Here is a 13,653-nt window from a genome sequence, read left to right as displayed (position 1 = left end):
GTTGCCATTACACGGAGTGCTTGCTCTGATCTCATGTCTCCATCACGATGACTAGTAACACCCACAATTTCTTTCTAAAACCATGAGCCAAAATAAATCCTTCCTCCCTTAAGTTGATTCTGGCATCTGGTCAGAGAAAAAGAAGAGTAATTCAAACTGCACGCTTCCTGCACCACCACCACCACCACCACCACCACCACCACCACCACCAAGTGTAGACACTCAAGCTTCCTAAACTGTGCCAAATCCCAACAATTGGTTTCCTCAGCTTAGATCCTTTCCCTTAATTAGAGTAGAAAAAACAGTGGTAATGGTTTGTATTTATAGGTGATCAATTAAACCACAAACCAGAACCTAATTTTTCTTTGTACTTTTGTGACTTAAACTCATTTAAGACTGGAATTTGTCTTCAAAGAAATGGACTCCATACTAATTATATTTCAGGGTTTGAAACTTCTTGAGAGATTATTTATTTTTAATTATTTGAGGAAACAATTGTGGCTTTAATACTTTGACTACTAAAATTAAAAAGATCATTTTATAAGTACCTTGATCATTTGGTGTAAGTTTTGGGTGTTAATAATATTTTGATTATTCAAGCAATGCAATGTGCACCAAGCTAGCTTGCGAGCGCGCCAGTGAGCCGCTGAACGTAGACGCCCCTCCCCTCATTTACAGTCTACCTAAAGAGGGCCCAGCTAACTTATCACAACTGAAGTGCAAGAAACGTTTTAAAAGGAAAAAAATCCAAATGTTAAGTAATGAAATTTATACTTTCTGGAAATTAAGTATTAAGTGGTAGAATAGTTAACAGGAACTGCAATACATTAAGTAAAAAGGGTTTGGTATTTAGTGTGGTGTTGTTTCTCAAGTGTAAAAGTCTTACAATTTTGTTTTATAACAGTAAAAGATGTATACAAGGGCGTTAAGTCAAAAAAGACCCTAACTATGTAACAATTAGAGTAGTAGGCTTGACGATCACATTCTGTTATGATTTTCTATACTGCTCCAATGTGCCTACCATCAGAGCATGTACGAACGCTCAACAGTACAGAGTAGCGTCACAGGTCACCAGTCTGTCCTGTTATTGCACACGATCCATTTCATAGGGCTGAAGAAGGCAGGCATGGCCTTAGAGACAGGACCCCACCCAGCACCTTGCACAGTGCGCAGGAAGAACAATCACTAGTCACCAGCAGTGCATCGATAATCCTTCTCCAGTTTACAAAGGCACAAAATTGCTAAATTGGTGTCTGAATACAACTACTTGATTTGAGTTGGTGTTTAATCTATACTAAATAACTAGTCTTCATTGAGTAATCAGATAAGATTCTAATAAGTCTGCTTTTATGTTCCTGCTTGCAACTTTTTTTCTTGCTGTTTCTTTCTTTGTTCTGTATGTATACTGTTTTGATTATTGTGTGTTGTGGGGAATTTCTGCTTCAGTCTATTTGGTGCTCTCTATGTTTCTTGTACCTTAATAGACAACCCCTTCTTAGGCAAGGGAAATTTTTTTCTATAATCTTGTTGAAATTAGTTTCTGTGCCTTATCCTGGGTTTCTTCTCCTTCTATTTCTATTATTTACAGATTGGTCTTTTCATAGTGTCCAAATTTCCTGGATGTTTTGTGCCTGGATTCTTTTTTTAGATTTAACATTTTAAATGACTAAGGTATCCAATTCTCTCTTCAATGACTAACCGTATTCACTGCAGCTCTACTCATAATAGTCAGAAATTGGAAACAGCCTAGGTGTTCGTGAATGGATGAATGGCTTAAAAAAAAAGTGATACATGTACATAATGGAGTATTATACAGCCATTAAAAATGAAATTTGTAGCTAAATGAAGGGAGCTAGAAAGAAAAAAAAAAGTCATCCCAAGGTGAGTTATCCAGAAAGACAAATTCAGTATGTATTCACTTCTGTGTGGATATTAGCTGTTAAGTCTTCAGTAAACAAGCTACAATCTATATAACACAGTGGCTAAGTACAGAGTAAGGACTAAGTGGGAGGGAAGGATCTCTCAAGGATGTGAAATTCACTAGATAGTTATAGATGCATGAGGAAAGGACTGGAAAGGGAGGGCCAAACAGGGAGGGGAGGCAAGAGGGGGTTAAGGGAAGCATTATAGGGGTGGGGGGTGGGGGAAAGAGTGAAAAACTACTGGTCATTTGAGTATTTGGTGTAAACCTACTACAGTAGGAGCTTCCCAAAAATATATATACTGTATTTGAAGGCAATGTAAATGAAATTGCCTTCTCACTGGACCATATTCTTGGCTTCTTTTTACTTAGCAATGTACTTGGGCATTCTTTTTAAAAATTCATGTAGATGTTATCTTGTTTTAACAGTTTGTTTGCCCATGTGCATGGGTTTGAAGCAGGCAACTCCAGTGTCACCTTCAGCATCTGGGACTGGGACCACTATCATCCTGAGGTCATTATTTAATCCTTTTTAAGTCTTGATTTATATCTCTTCTTTGCAAAATTGGAAATGTAAGTGCCTCCCTGACAAGGCGTTTATGCAGGTTAGTAGGTAGAGCCCGTTGAGAGCATGGCTTCATGGGTGATCATTTAGGCTAGACTATTGCAATAAAATGCGTATTTATATTTTAAAAACACAAGAGCAGCTCTGAAGGTCTCCAAACTTGGTTTTATTTCATACTGAATCTTTATTTCCTAAGAATAAAAGATTTCCATTGAAGTTCTCACAATCACCAGATGTCATAAGACGGAAACGTATAGGCAAATGTAGAGAGAATACCTTGTGTATTATATGGATGTATTGCCTGTCAATTAAAGAGCCTATGGCCTATAGGGAAGGGTAGAATAAAAGGTGGGACATCTGGGAGGCAGAAAGAATTCTGGGATAGAGCCAGGCATGAAAGATCCTCCCTCGAAGAAGCGAGGAAACGGACATATGGTACCTGGGCACAGGTAATCACCACATGGAAGAATGTAGATTAGAATAAATGGGACGGTTTAAGTTAGGACCTAGTAAGGGGAAAAAAAGCCTAGCAATATGGCCAAGGTATCTATAATGCATTTTGAGTCTGAGTCTTATTTCTGGGAGCATGGGACTGGGAAGAATGGACTTAATTTCTACAGACAAATCCTTTTATGCTCATAAGCACTGAGAAAATACAAATCTCCAGTCAAAAAGGAGAACATTGCCTATAAGAGAATTAAGTTGAGGATTACTGGGTTGTAGTATAATCATGTACTTCTCTACCTGTGACAAAAGAATTTCTCAGAGTAGTTTAGTAATAATGGCTTGGAGTTTGTGCATGATATTGACTTGTGTGTGGCTATAAAAAACAACCAGAGAACACCTAGGCTGCAGCAGATCCCAGGCATTCATAGTAGATTCTAAGTGCCATGATTTCTTAGAGGGGTGAACATCTCAAATCTGTCTGTGCAGGAAACTGTAATGTGTTCAGTGTAAGACATCAAAAACACTTAAAATAGAAACTGCCAAGTGTACCTGTAGTTTAAAGGTCACATTTATTAGGAGATTAAGGGGTGCATTATCCATGGACTATAAATAGTGCACAGCTGACACTTCAGTCACAGTCAAGCAGAAATGTAGCCAGCTCCAACCTATTTTGTAGACACTCTTGTTCTTTTGTTCCAAGAAAAGTTTGCACCATAAGACTTGGACTTGGGTTTCGGAACCTTCCTCTCTTCCACGTCATAGCTCCATCCTAGATGGAAAACAAAACCAAAACAAACCCCAGAGGAACAGAATTAATGAGAATTTTTAAGAAACACAGCAAACAAGCAGAGGTTAACATGTATAATTTCATGTTCATTTATCAACAGGCATAAATGTCAACACATCTGAAATATAAATTTAGTAATTTGTTTTCTCTCAATCCTGTGTGCAAACGTCCATACACTGTCTAAAGATGAGTTGTTATTTTTCAAAGTGAAGGAGTAACCTATGATTTAATTTCTACTTAAAATTTCTTGTTTAGTTACCAAGGTTATGTATTATATAGACTCAGATTTCTGTGCATGGCTTAATATGTGACATCTGTAGCAATACAAAGAGCACTCAGTACTATAACCCATCTCACTGCTCTCAGGTCCAGTGTCTGAACACATCTGAAATACTAGAGTTCTTCCCATCTTCCACCCCACCACTCCTCTTGAGATTATCAAGCTCTGTCCCCTTATTAACCAAAGTCAAAAATGATTTTCAGTATTTGATTAATGGTTATATGATTAGTTCAAATCATAACCAACTATGCAAATACTGACACCTCTGACTAAAAGGCAGTTGGATACAAACGTCTGATGGGGAATTTGAGAGCTGTACTTACACTCTCAATTTCAGGAGATTTTAAGGCAAACCAAACTGAGAGCTTTTGGTCAAAATGTTTTCTGAGTTTGTATCTTTTCTCCAAATGCCCTTTTGTATGTTTTGTAACTTTGGAGACTGAACTTACTTGTAGAGCATTTGTGTTTCGAGTGCCCTTGAGTGTTTAGGGAGCACTCTAATCAACACTCCTCCTTGGGCAGAAGTGTGACCCTCATGTTTCCTTAAGCTAAACAACTCTTACAACTCAGTTTTCTTTATAAACCCCCCTTCCCACCATTCTTTTCTCTCAGGACTCTTTTTCAAATAACTCATCTTCATCCATGTTTCTTGATCATCAAGTATAAAATGCCCAAAATATATATTATACAGTCAAAACAAATGACCTTTTGTTTGGTTTTCAAACCCAGAGATCTGCCTGCCTCTGTATCCCAAGTGGGATTAGAGGTATGTAACCACCACTGCCCAGCAACAAGTGCCTTCTTGATCATACAAATTCTAAGAAAGTCTAGGGTCTTTTCATGAGTGTAGTATTTAAGTAAAGCTCATGAATAGCAATCAGGCCAGTGGCTCCTCAGCTGGAATTCAATTATCAGTTATGCCATAAGACCTAACCTGTGAAGCTCAAAGCATCCTACTATAATTGCTGGAGAAAGGAAAACAGTGGCCTCTAATACAATCCTTTATCATTTGAACTACTTGGTTCTCCACATCCGATTGTTAGCAGTACATGTCCAAACAAAACTCAATACCCAGAAGGAAATGAGAAATCAGAAAGGCAAATTCAACATTAGACTATCTTTAACCAACTGAAGACAGTTTTTTCATTGTTTGTGGTGGATCAGTGCATACAATGTAATTGACAGTTTAAGTGTAAAACCCCAAAGGAAGTTCCAAGGCTTCAAGGCCTTTCTTACTGTAGAAGAGTTCCCTGAGAAGTCTAGAGTTTGGGATGTGGCAAATGTTTGAATGGCTGCCTTAATTTATCTGTGTGATGTTATGTGAGCTCATTTCAATAAAGCGGTTACGGAAAACCATAGCAAGCATAGCTGTTAATTCACGAGCTCAGTATTGCTCTCAGAGTAATGGCTCGGTAGGAAAGAAAGCACTGTAGCCTCGGAGAAGCTGACTCGGGCTGCAGAGATGGTCAGGCAGGCACGAGCACTGGCTGCTTTTCCAGGACCTGGGTTCAACACCTAGCCCGCACGTGGCAGCTCACACATGTCTGTAATTCCAGTTCCAGGCAATCTGACACTCTCACAGACATTCAGGCAAACCACCAATGAACATAAAATTAATGTAATATAGTTTCAAAAAGAGAAGCTGATCTCACAAGAGAAGGACATAAAGTGGTTATTTCCATTTCAAAACATTCAAAAGAAGAAAGCACCTTAAGAAGGGTCACAGCCTTTTGACACAGGTTGACTTTAAAGCCATACACTGTCCACCGCATACATAAGACTGAATTTCTTTAAATATGTCGTAGTCACCATTTTTATTTTACCCACTTTCTCTCAATCTGATTGTGTGATTTTTTTTTTAATTTAAATATTTTACAAGACTTAAAAAATTCCTGAAAATGCAGTCTATGCCACAGTGCTCACTCCACCGTGTTATGACTACAGAGGAAGGACCAGCAAGTTTCCCAAAGTCGATTCTAGGTCTAGTTATGGCAGTCAATGCTTAGGTTACTCGAGGTTTCCATGATCTTCTTTGGCCAAATGGTGGATGAGAGCATGCTTTCTCATCTCTTCTCCACCTGCCAAGACAGACTTTTCAGCTTAATGATGATGTCCTGAGAGGAAATGAGGGCCTGCAAATGCTATGAATTCTAACTGCTCGCCTTACCTCAGAACCAAGCACAGCTCTAGTCTCTGTTCTGCTTATAGACTTTCAAAATGCTGTCGGGGTTAGCACCATGAGAGAAGAGTAGATTATTTAGACACAGAAATGCAAACTGGTTTGGTTTCTCTCCGGGGCTCTCTAAGCTAGACTATATTTGTTATCAATTACAACCGGAAGAGTCCTGTGGTCTGGCCACGATCTCTGTGGCTGCTCTGCCACAGTCACACATGACTGCTGATAGAGGGAGACACTGTTTCCCTCCCTCATGTTCTCCTGTGGAAAACAGCTCTGCTTCTAAAGCTCTTGTCTGACGGAGCAGCGAGGTTACACGGTGGCCGACGGTTTCACGGTAGACAGTCAAAGTAAAGGAAGATTGCGCAACTTTGGATTCCCAATCAGTCAACACACTTCTGCTCTGTTCTGGGACATTAAGACAGAACTCAGAACAAGAAACACGTGAGACGATACTGAACATGTACTTAGCAATGGGTAAATTATATGAATTACACAGACTACACATACTCATGTCTTTTTATTTCTCATCTAAAACTCCTAAAAAGTAAGAATTTCTCACGAAATATAGAACAACAAAATTCATTAGTAAAATATTCACAACAACCAAATATCTACTTTTTCAACTTTAACGGTTTTTTAAAATTTTGTTTTTTAAACCAAATTACCCAAACTGTATCTGAGATGAAAAGTTTACTGCTTTTATAAAGCTAAGGTGCACTCTATGACAATGGTCCCATATGCCGTCCGTCTTGTGGGTCATTCCAAACCAGGCCTTGCTTTTTCCAGCTGTGCAACATGAAGATCAAAGCAGCCGAGCCAGGGCAGCTGCCCAGGGCTGGAGTAAGCCCCTGGGACCGCCAGCACTTCCCACTGCGGAGTAGCCATATGGCACAGATCAGCCACAAATCCACCCACCAGTACCTACAAGACGAGAGGAGCTGACTCCGCTGTCTCACACAGGACAATGTGTCCACAAAAATATTTTGAATGTTAAGCTCTGGTGTAAAAGAAGTATATCTGGCAAATGTTTCGTAAACTTAAAATGTGATCTTTAATGTCCAACAGTACATTTCTTCTTCAAAAAGCACGCCATCTTTGTAAATCTTTACACTGTGGCTGAATCTCTATTTCCAATGCAATGATGGTGCAACCTTTTCACATATGCACACACACACACACACACACACACACACACACACAAACACACACACACACACACACACACACACACACACACATACATGTATGCATACACATACACACATGCCCATGAAAACAAGCCAGCTCACAATGGTTAGCTTATGACTTTTGGATGAGATAAAGAAAAGTCTATTCATTTTGATTTACAGAACCATTTCATTTATGTCTCTGTAATAAACATAGACACATTCACTTGTTCTTTTACTATTTATGGCAAAACTTACTCTAGAAACTCCCATTCCAGTCCTGTGAAAGGTTCGTCTCCATTGATAACATAATCAAACGCTGACATTAATTACTGTGGAAGTGAACAGTTTAGTACTTTGTGCTAGAACAAGTAACCACCATAGAATGTGACAGAAACAACGGGAAGATCCTGCTAACCACCTCCGGGGATCAGAACAGGCAAGTCTTTGAGACACTGAGGGACATTGGTAGCTAGGAAGGTTCCAAGGCCCTTCACCAGGTTATAGTCTGGCATCATCACACCTTGTGGAAGGAAAGCAGACACCTAACATCTAAAATGAGGAAAAGCAGAAAGCTTTCCTGGAGTTTCACTGTAAAGTCTCACTTTGAAATGATTTAAAGTATCTTGAATATTCTTTTAGAAAACATTATGGAAGTGCCTGTGGTGGTGTATAGAGTGGTGGAACAGTCCTTTCTTGGACTGTTAATAAGCAAATAAAGGCACACATAGCACTGTAAGATCCATTAGAATAACAAACACCCTACATCTGCTAGAGCTGTGACACCTTGCAAATACCATCACCCTCTGATGCAACAGTCAATGGTCTCTTTAAATTTATTTTTCAAATAATATTCTATCATACAGATTAGAATTATTTCCAAAACATTAATCGGAAACATTCATAAAGCTAACCAAGAAATCAACCAATTACTGTGACTTTGTGCTTCAAAACTACAGCTGAAAATTGGTTTGGAAACTTAGAATGCATTCTTTCTAATTTCTCGAGAAGATATATATGCAAATACCTAAAACTCACGACCAGAAATTTTGTGGAAATTAATCTGAGGCAACGAGCTATGCATAGAAATCCCCACACCCCTAATTAACTAATAAAATACTAGGAAGTCCAGCAAACCACCACACAGAAAGAACCCTACTGTAAGAAAAGTGACTCCAGAGTTCTATAGGCATCTAAGGAATAATCCCTCTTTCTCATTCTCATCCTCATGACCTGAACCCACAGAAATCTCTCAGCCAAGGATTAGGAATCAAGAGCCAAGTTGAAACATCAGCAACAAAAAACCTTGGTAGGCTGCTAGTACAAGTAGTACTCACCTGTGAATTCACTGACTCACACAAATTCATTTGTAGCCTCCAAATCTATGCATCCCCCCTCCTGTGGTCAGTTATGATGTACACAGAAGAAAAACAGACTCTCTGAATCTCCTCCTGACTGAGGTCAAGCAAAGCACTCTCGCTATCTACTTGGTTTAGCCTTCAGACTCCTGACAAGTGCCCTCTTCAAGGACTATGTACAGCCACAATTTTCATTTCTTGTGGGTGGTTTCACTGATTAAAATAGTTCCTGGGCATGGTGCTAGAAGACTATGATGTGACAATATGCACATTAGATAAACTCTGTTCAGGTTTGAGTTAGCATGTTGTTTACAAGGTCAATGTAGGTGAATCAATAAATTAAAGTGTTTTTAGAAGAAGTTACAAACAGATTAGTGTTATCAATTAATGAAAGGATCTACCAGAGGCTTGAAGGAACTCACCTCCATTTTCCTAGAATGAGTGTTCAGTATTTGCTACTTTACTGTTCTGCTGTCAGACAACATGACTATCACTGATAAAGTGGATGGCTACAGTGACAGGCACATAAATTCTGTCCCATCTCCACCTACTGACCTTATTCTAGAAATACCAATTTTGTCTCTATTTGAAATTTACCTCAGTGTCCCTTTTCCCCACATAAGTTCATGTGGTCTTTATTAGGGCTAGAAGAAACCAAGCACCGCCAAAGGGCAAACCCACTGATGTGACAGTCTTGGCTCAGCTCACACTGGATTACAGGATTGCAAGTGCATACTTTCAGCACTCCACAGGAACCTCGGATAGGGTTGGGGGTTGTTTTTGTCTGCCAGGAAGAGCCACTTCCCTGTCTCCCCTCCCTCTGGCAGAAGAGACATCTGGTTCTCTATTGAGTATACTATGGTACATACCAAAGGCAGTGTGCTGGCCTCCGACCCTCAGATCCCTTTTCCGTGTGGACTTGTTAGGCATCTCAAAGCACATGTTAGCCTCCTGGCCCTTCTCACCTCCTCCTGCACCCCCCTCAAACTCCCAGGTTGTTCCAGACTACAGCTCACTTCTCACTCTTTAAGACATGGGGTCTCCCCCCTACATACACACTTACTCCCTTAATATTCTCTGTTATTCTTCTCTCACAGAAAGCCCTGGACATGTGCAGTCTGTTTCTTCTTACTGATCTGGAATCTTACAGATGCCCCTGGATATTCTCTCTCTTATCCACAATAAAAACCTTTCTCCTGACCATGGAATGGCCATTTTGGTAGTGTCTTTACTGTGTCCCTGCTTAGACTCTTGACTTGCTCTTTTGTGTGAGGATATCTGCCTGGCTACTTTGTGTTTCACATAAAATAAATTTCCCTAATAGATGTGTTCATTTTATTCAGAAGCCAAATATGAGAGCCAGGGAGTACAGATTAAGTCTACTAAAAATTCGAGTTCCAGTGGCTAACTGTTAAGTTTTACAGTAGGAGAACAAAGTTTTAAATTGAGGAGTCACTTTTAAAATACATTGGTGGAAACATTAGGTACGCAGGTTAAAACAAGGGTTTTCCTCAGTTACTACAGACCTCAGATGCTGTTTTCTGTTACTGCATTTTAAAAGATTAACTCACAAGATGTTCTGACAGAAACGGTGGACGAGTAGTGTTTTAATCCCCTTTAAGGGAGGGGCTAAAGAAACTGAGAGCTGTAATTGGGTCCTCACCCACAAGCTCTGCTCTTTACCCCATTGTGAACACTTTCTGATCAGTATGAGGCACACCTCTTCCAGTCACACTATACACAAACGACAGAAAGAAAGGCTTCTCTGAACCAGAGACATGCTAGTGGAGCTGGTCATACAGAATTTAAAACTTCTGTAGCTTTATTAGTTTATATGAAAGAGCTATCTTCTTTTTATTTATTAGGATCAGACTGTAAAAACAAGTCATAAGATTTATGGCAAAATTAAAACTAGAAAGTGGAGGTAGGCAGGCCCTTTTGTGCTCTGGTGAATGGGCTTGAGCCCAGGTACACACTTCTTAGGTAGGGAGGTAGCCTATCTGCTGGATGTCTTATGAAGACTTCCAAAATGGTAAACATTGATTCTATTCGAATATCTTCTTTCTCAAGATACACAAATTGACCAATCAAATAAACTAGCAATCTTTCAAATTAATGCTTACAGTCATGAGAATGTAAAAGTGCCTTAACTGGGCTGATTATTCCCTCCAGCTATTTTATTTAAAAAGACGTTACCCACGATTATTATTAAAACCTTAGGTGACAGGCTGGCAAGATGGCTGAGCAGGCAAAGGTGCTTGCCACCAAGCCTGTTGACCTGAGTATCTGAGATGATCCCAGAATATACACTGTGGGAGGAGTAAATCAATTCTTTCAAGTTATTCTCTGACCTTCACACATGCACAAAGGCATGTACACACACACACACACACACACACACACAGAGACATGCGTATACATACACACATGCACACACACAAAATAAATGCCTTTAGACTCAAATGACATTAATGGATATTTAAATTTTTTTACTAAGTGAGGTGGTTTACTGAACTATTAATTATGACAAGGTTGTGAGAACATTAACCCAAATACGACATTTAGGGTATTTAATGATGAAACAGCAACAGCAGAAAAGCTGGTCTGATTTCTGGCTCTTGTCTGCTGAAGCTATAAAAGAACTGTTTATCCTTCTTTTGAAATAGAATACGAGACCCCCATGGGTCCTACATCCAGAAAAAAAGGAACACCACTGAGTAGCAGACAGAACAAACTGAACCAACAGACCTAGAGAATTCCCAAGTCACACCATTCTCTGTCCAATCAAAACTCAGTACAAATATGTATCATTTCATCAAACTTAGCATTTTGTGGGTGGGGCAGTCACATGTATCCCAGGATGCTGTTAAGTTCATCATATAACAGATGGTGATCCTGAGCTTCCTCCTGCCTCAACCTCCCAAAGGCAGGGAACGCACGGGTGGGCCACCGCATCCATTCACAATTGCCTACTTGCCCCTTTGTGATTTCATAATCAAACCAACTCTAGCTAAAAGATAATTGATAATAATGGCAAAGGTTAAACCTTTTTATGTAAACAATGAAAAACATGTGTGAGCAACATGACAGATTGTGACTTATTTATCAGGGGAAGAGTATTTCATGAAAACTTGAATACAAGAAGTTGACTTTCTTGGATTACGGCATAGGACAGCAGTAAGTCTGGAAAAAATCTGTAAAATGTGTAGAAATCTTAGCGAAGTCTGCTTCATGTTGCTGGACTCAGGTCCTAAGTTACTGTTTTCTGTACAATATAAGGTGATCACCTTTCTGGTGCCGACTCCTCCCATGGCAATCATTCTGGCTTATCACAAGGACTTGACAAGCTTTTTGCTGACTCCATGTTCTTGGTCACCAGTGTAAGAGTTAAGGTTTTACAGTTCTGCCACCCTCTCCACTGATTTTTTATGTTTTAGTTTGACTTGAAATGAGCAGCCAATTTTTTCTTTTTAGGCAACTCTGATTCTATTCCAAGTTTACCTGTTTATATCACTTTTTTGATGCTAGACAGCAAACCCAGGGTTTGTCTATGCTTGGGTATGTGCCCCTCTAACTGAGTTACAATACTTGACATGCAATTTTTATTTTTGCCATTCCAAAATGAAATCCTAAACAAAAACAAAACACAACTCCCACACTCTACAGGTGAGCTCATTTAAATTCAGAATCGTTCCCACTAAAAAGGGAAGTGTGAAATGTCTCCGTTTATTTGGCATCTAACTCCTGAAAAGCTGCTTTGACAAGATGTAAAGTGAAGAGATGCTTAGCCACTCTGATTTAAATTTGATGGGTAAAAAGGTTATGGAAACAGGCACGTCTGTTGTCTTTCAGTCTAGGAGTATTAATTGAGTGCATTTTTTCTGCCAATGAAGAATTAAAAGGCAGGAAAAATCTCAAGCACAACCGGTAACAGGAAAGAAATCTTAAAGACTGCCAATAGGAGCAGACAGAACCAGCAGGTGAAGATAGGTGTTTATGGGGGTGAGGACACACAAGCATGCATCAGACTCTCCCAAAAGTGGGGAGTGGGCATGGGGAGTGGGTTTTGGGAAGCCAAAAATCAAATCTCTTTTTCAGGGCTGGGTTTTAAATGTCTGAAGAGTTTTCCTCCCCTCGCCTAATCTAGGGTTGGTTGGTTTGAAGAAAGACAGGTTTGTTGATTGGCCCACAGCTATTGTGTAACTTGTCTTGGCCTGACCTCTGTGCACTGGGGTCTGCTGTCCAGAGACAAGTAAGAACCTCAAGGCCTTGGCTTGAAGCTGCCAGGTTTTTGTTATGTCAGGAGGAGGGGAGCAGGAGGGGGAGGGGAAGGAGGGGGAGGAGGAGGAGGAGGAGGAGGAAGAGGAGGAAGAGGAGGAGGAGGCGGTGTCGGCAGCCAGCCATCTTGGCAGTTCACAATCTATCTTGCCTAGGCTTGGCTCCTCTTCTTATTCATAACTGTATGCCTCCCAGGTATTGTCTTCTTAGTCCTCAGCTGCATAAAATGTTAAGTTCCTAGAGATTTGTTAAGTGGTCACCTGATCCATTTCCATCTATCAAAGTCTTTGTTCTGTTTTGCTTAACAGCAGAAAACTTTAACAAACAAACCAACAAAACCCCCAAGCAATAGCAGCAAGAACAACAAAACACGCAAAAAACTCCTTCTTAGCTAGTAACTCATTTCTTCTAGGTTAACAAACATTACTTTGGAAATCTACAGTCATTTACCTGACACCAAACTTCACTTGCTGTTCTGTAACTTCAATGCTTCCTACATCCTTGTCTCCACAAAGAGATTCCTGGAGCAGGGAAATACTGCCCTGAAGTGCAGGACTTTAACTTCCCACCTGCCTCTCCTTTTCTTGTGCCCACTCCTGCACCCCAAAACGCCAGACAGAGAACCTAGAAGTTGTTGTGGTCATGGTGTTGCATGCATATAATTCAGCACAT

The 13,653-nt window shown here is 40.0% G+C and overlaps 1 protein-coding gene across 1 annotated transcript in view; it reads right to left on the bottom strand.

Annotated features, from left to right (window-relative positions):
• Positions 1-2,631: 2,631 nt before the first annotated feature.
• The window catches only part of Ndufs4 (NADH:ubiquinone oxidoreductase subunit S4), a 109,440-nt gene continuing 98,418 nt past the window's right edge, over positions 2,632-13,653 (bottom strand). Inside the window, exon 5 of the mRNA XM_032898867.1 lies at positions 2,632-3,702. Coding sequence (XP_032754758.1) covers positions 3,599-3,702 — 104 coding nt within the window. The 3' untranslated portion in view covers positions 2,632-3,598. The remainder of the gene's footprint in view (positions 3,703-13,653) is intronic.

The sequence above is a fragment of the Rattus rattus genome, chromosome 3 (genome assembly GCF_011064425.1).
Source record: "Rattus rattus isolate New Zealand chromosome 3, Rrattus_CSIRO_v1, whole genome shotgun sequence".
In the NCBI taxonomy this organism is placed as follows: Eukaryota; Metazoa; Chordata; class Mammalia; order Rodentia; family Muridae; genus Rattus; species Rattus rattus.
Note: the sequence above shows the minus strand (reverse complement) of the source record. Positions and strands in the feature narration are given on the sequence as shown.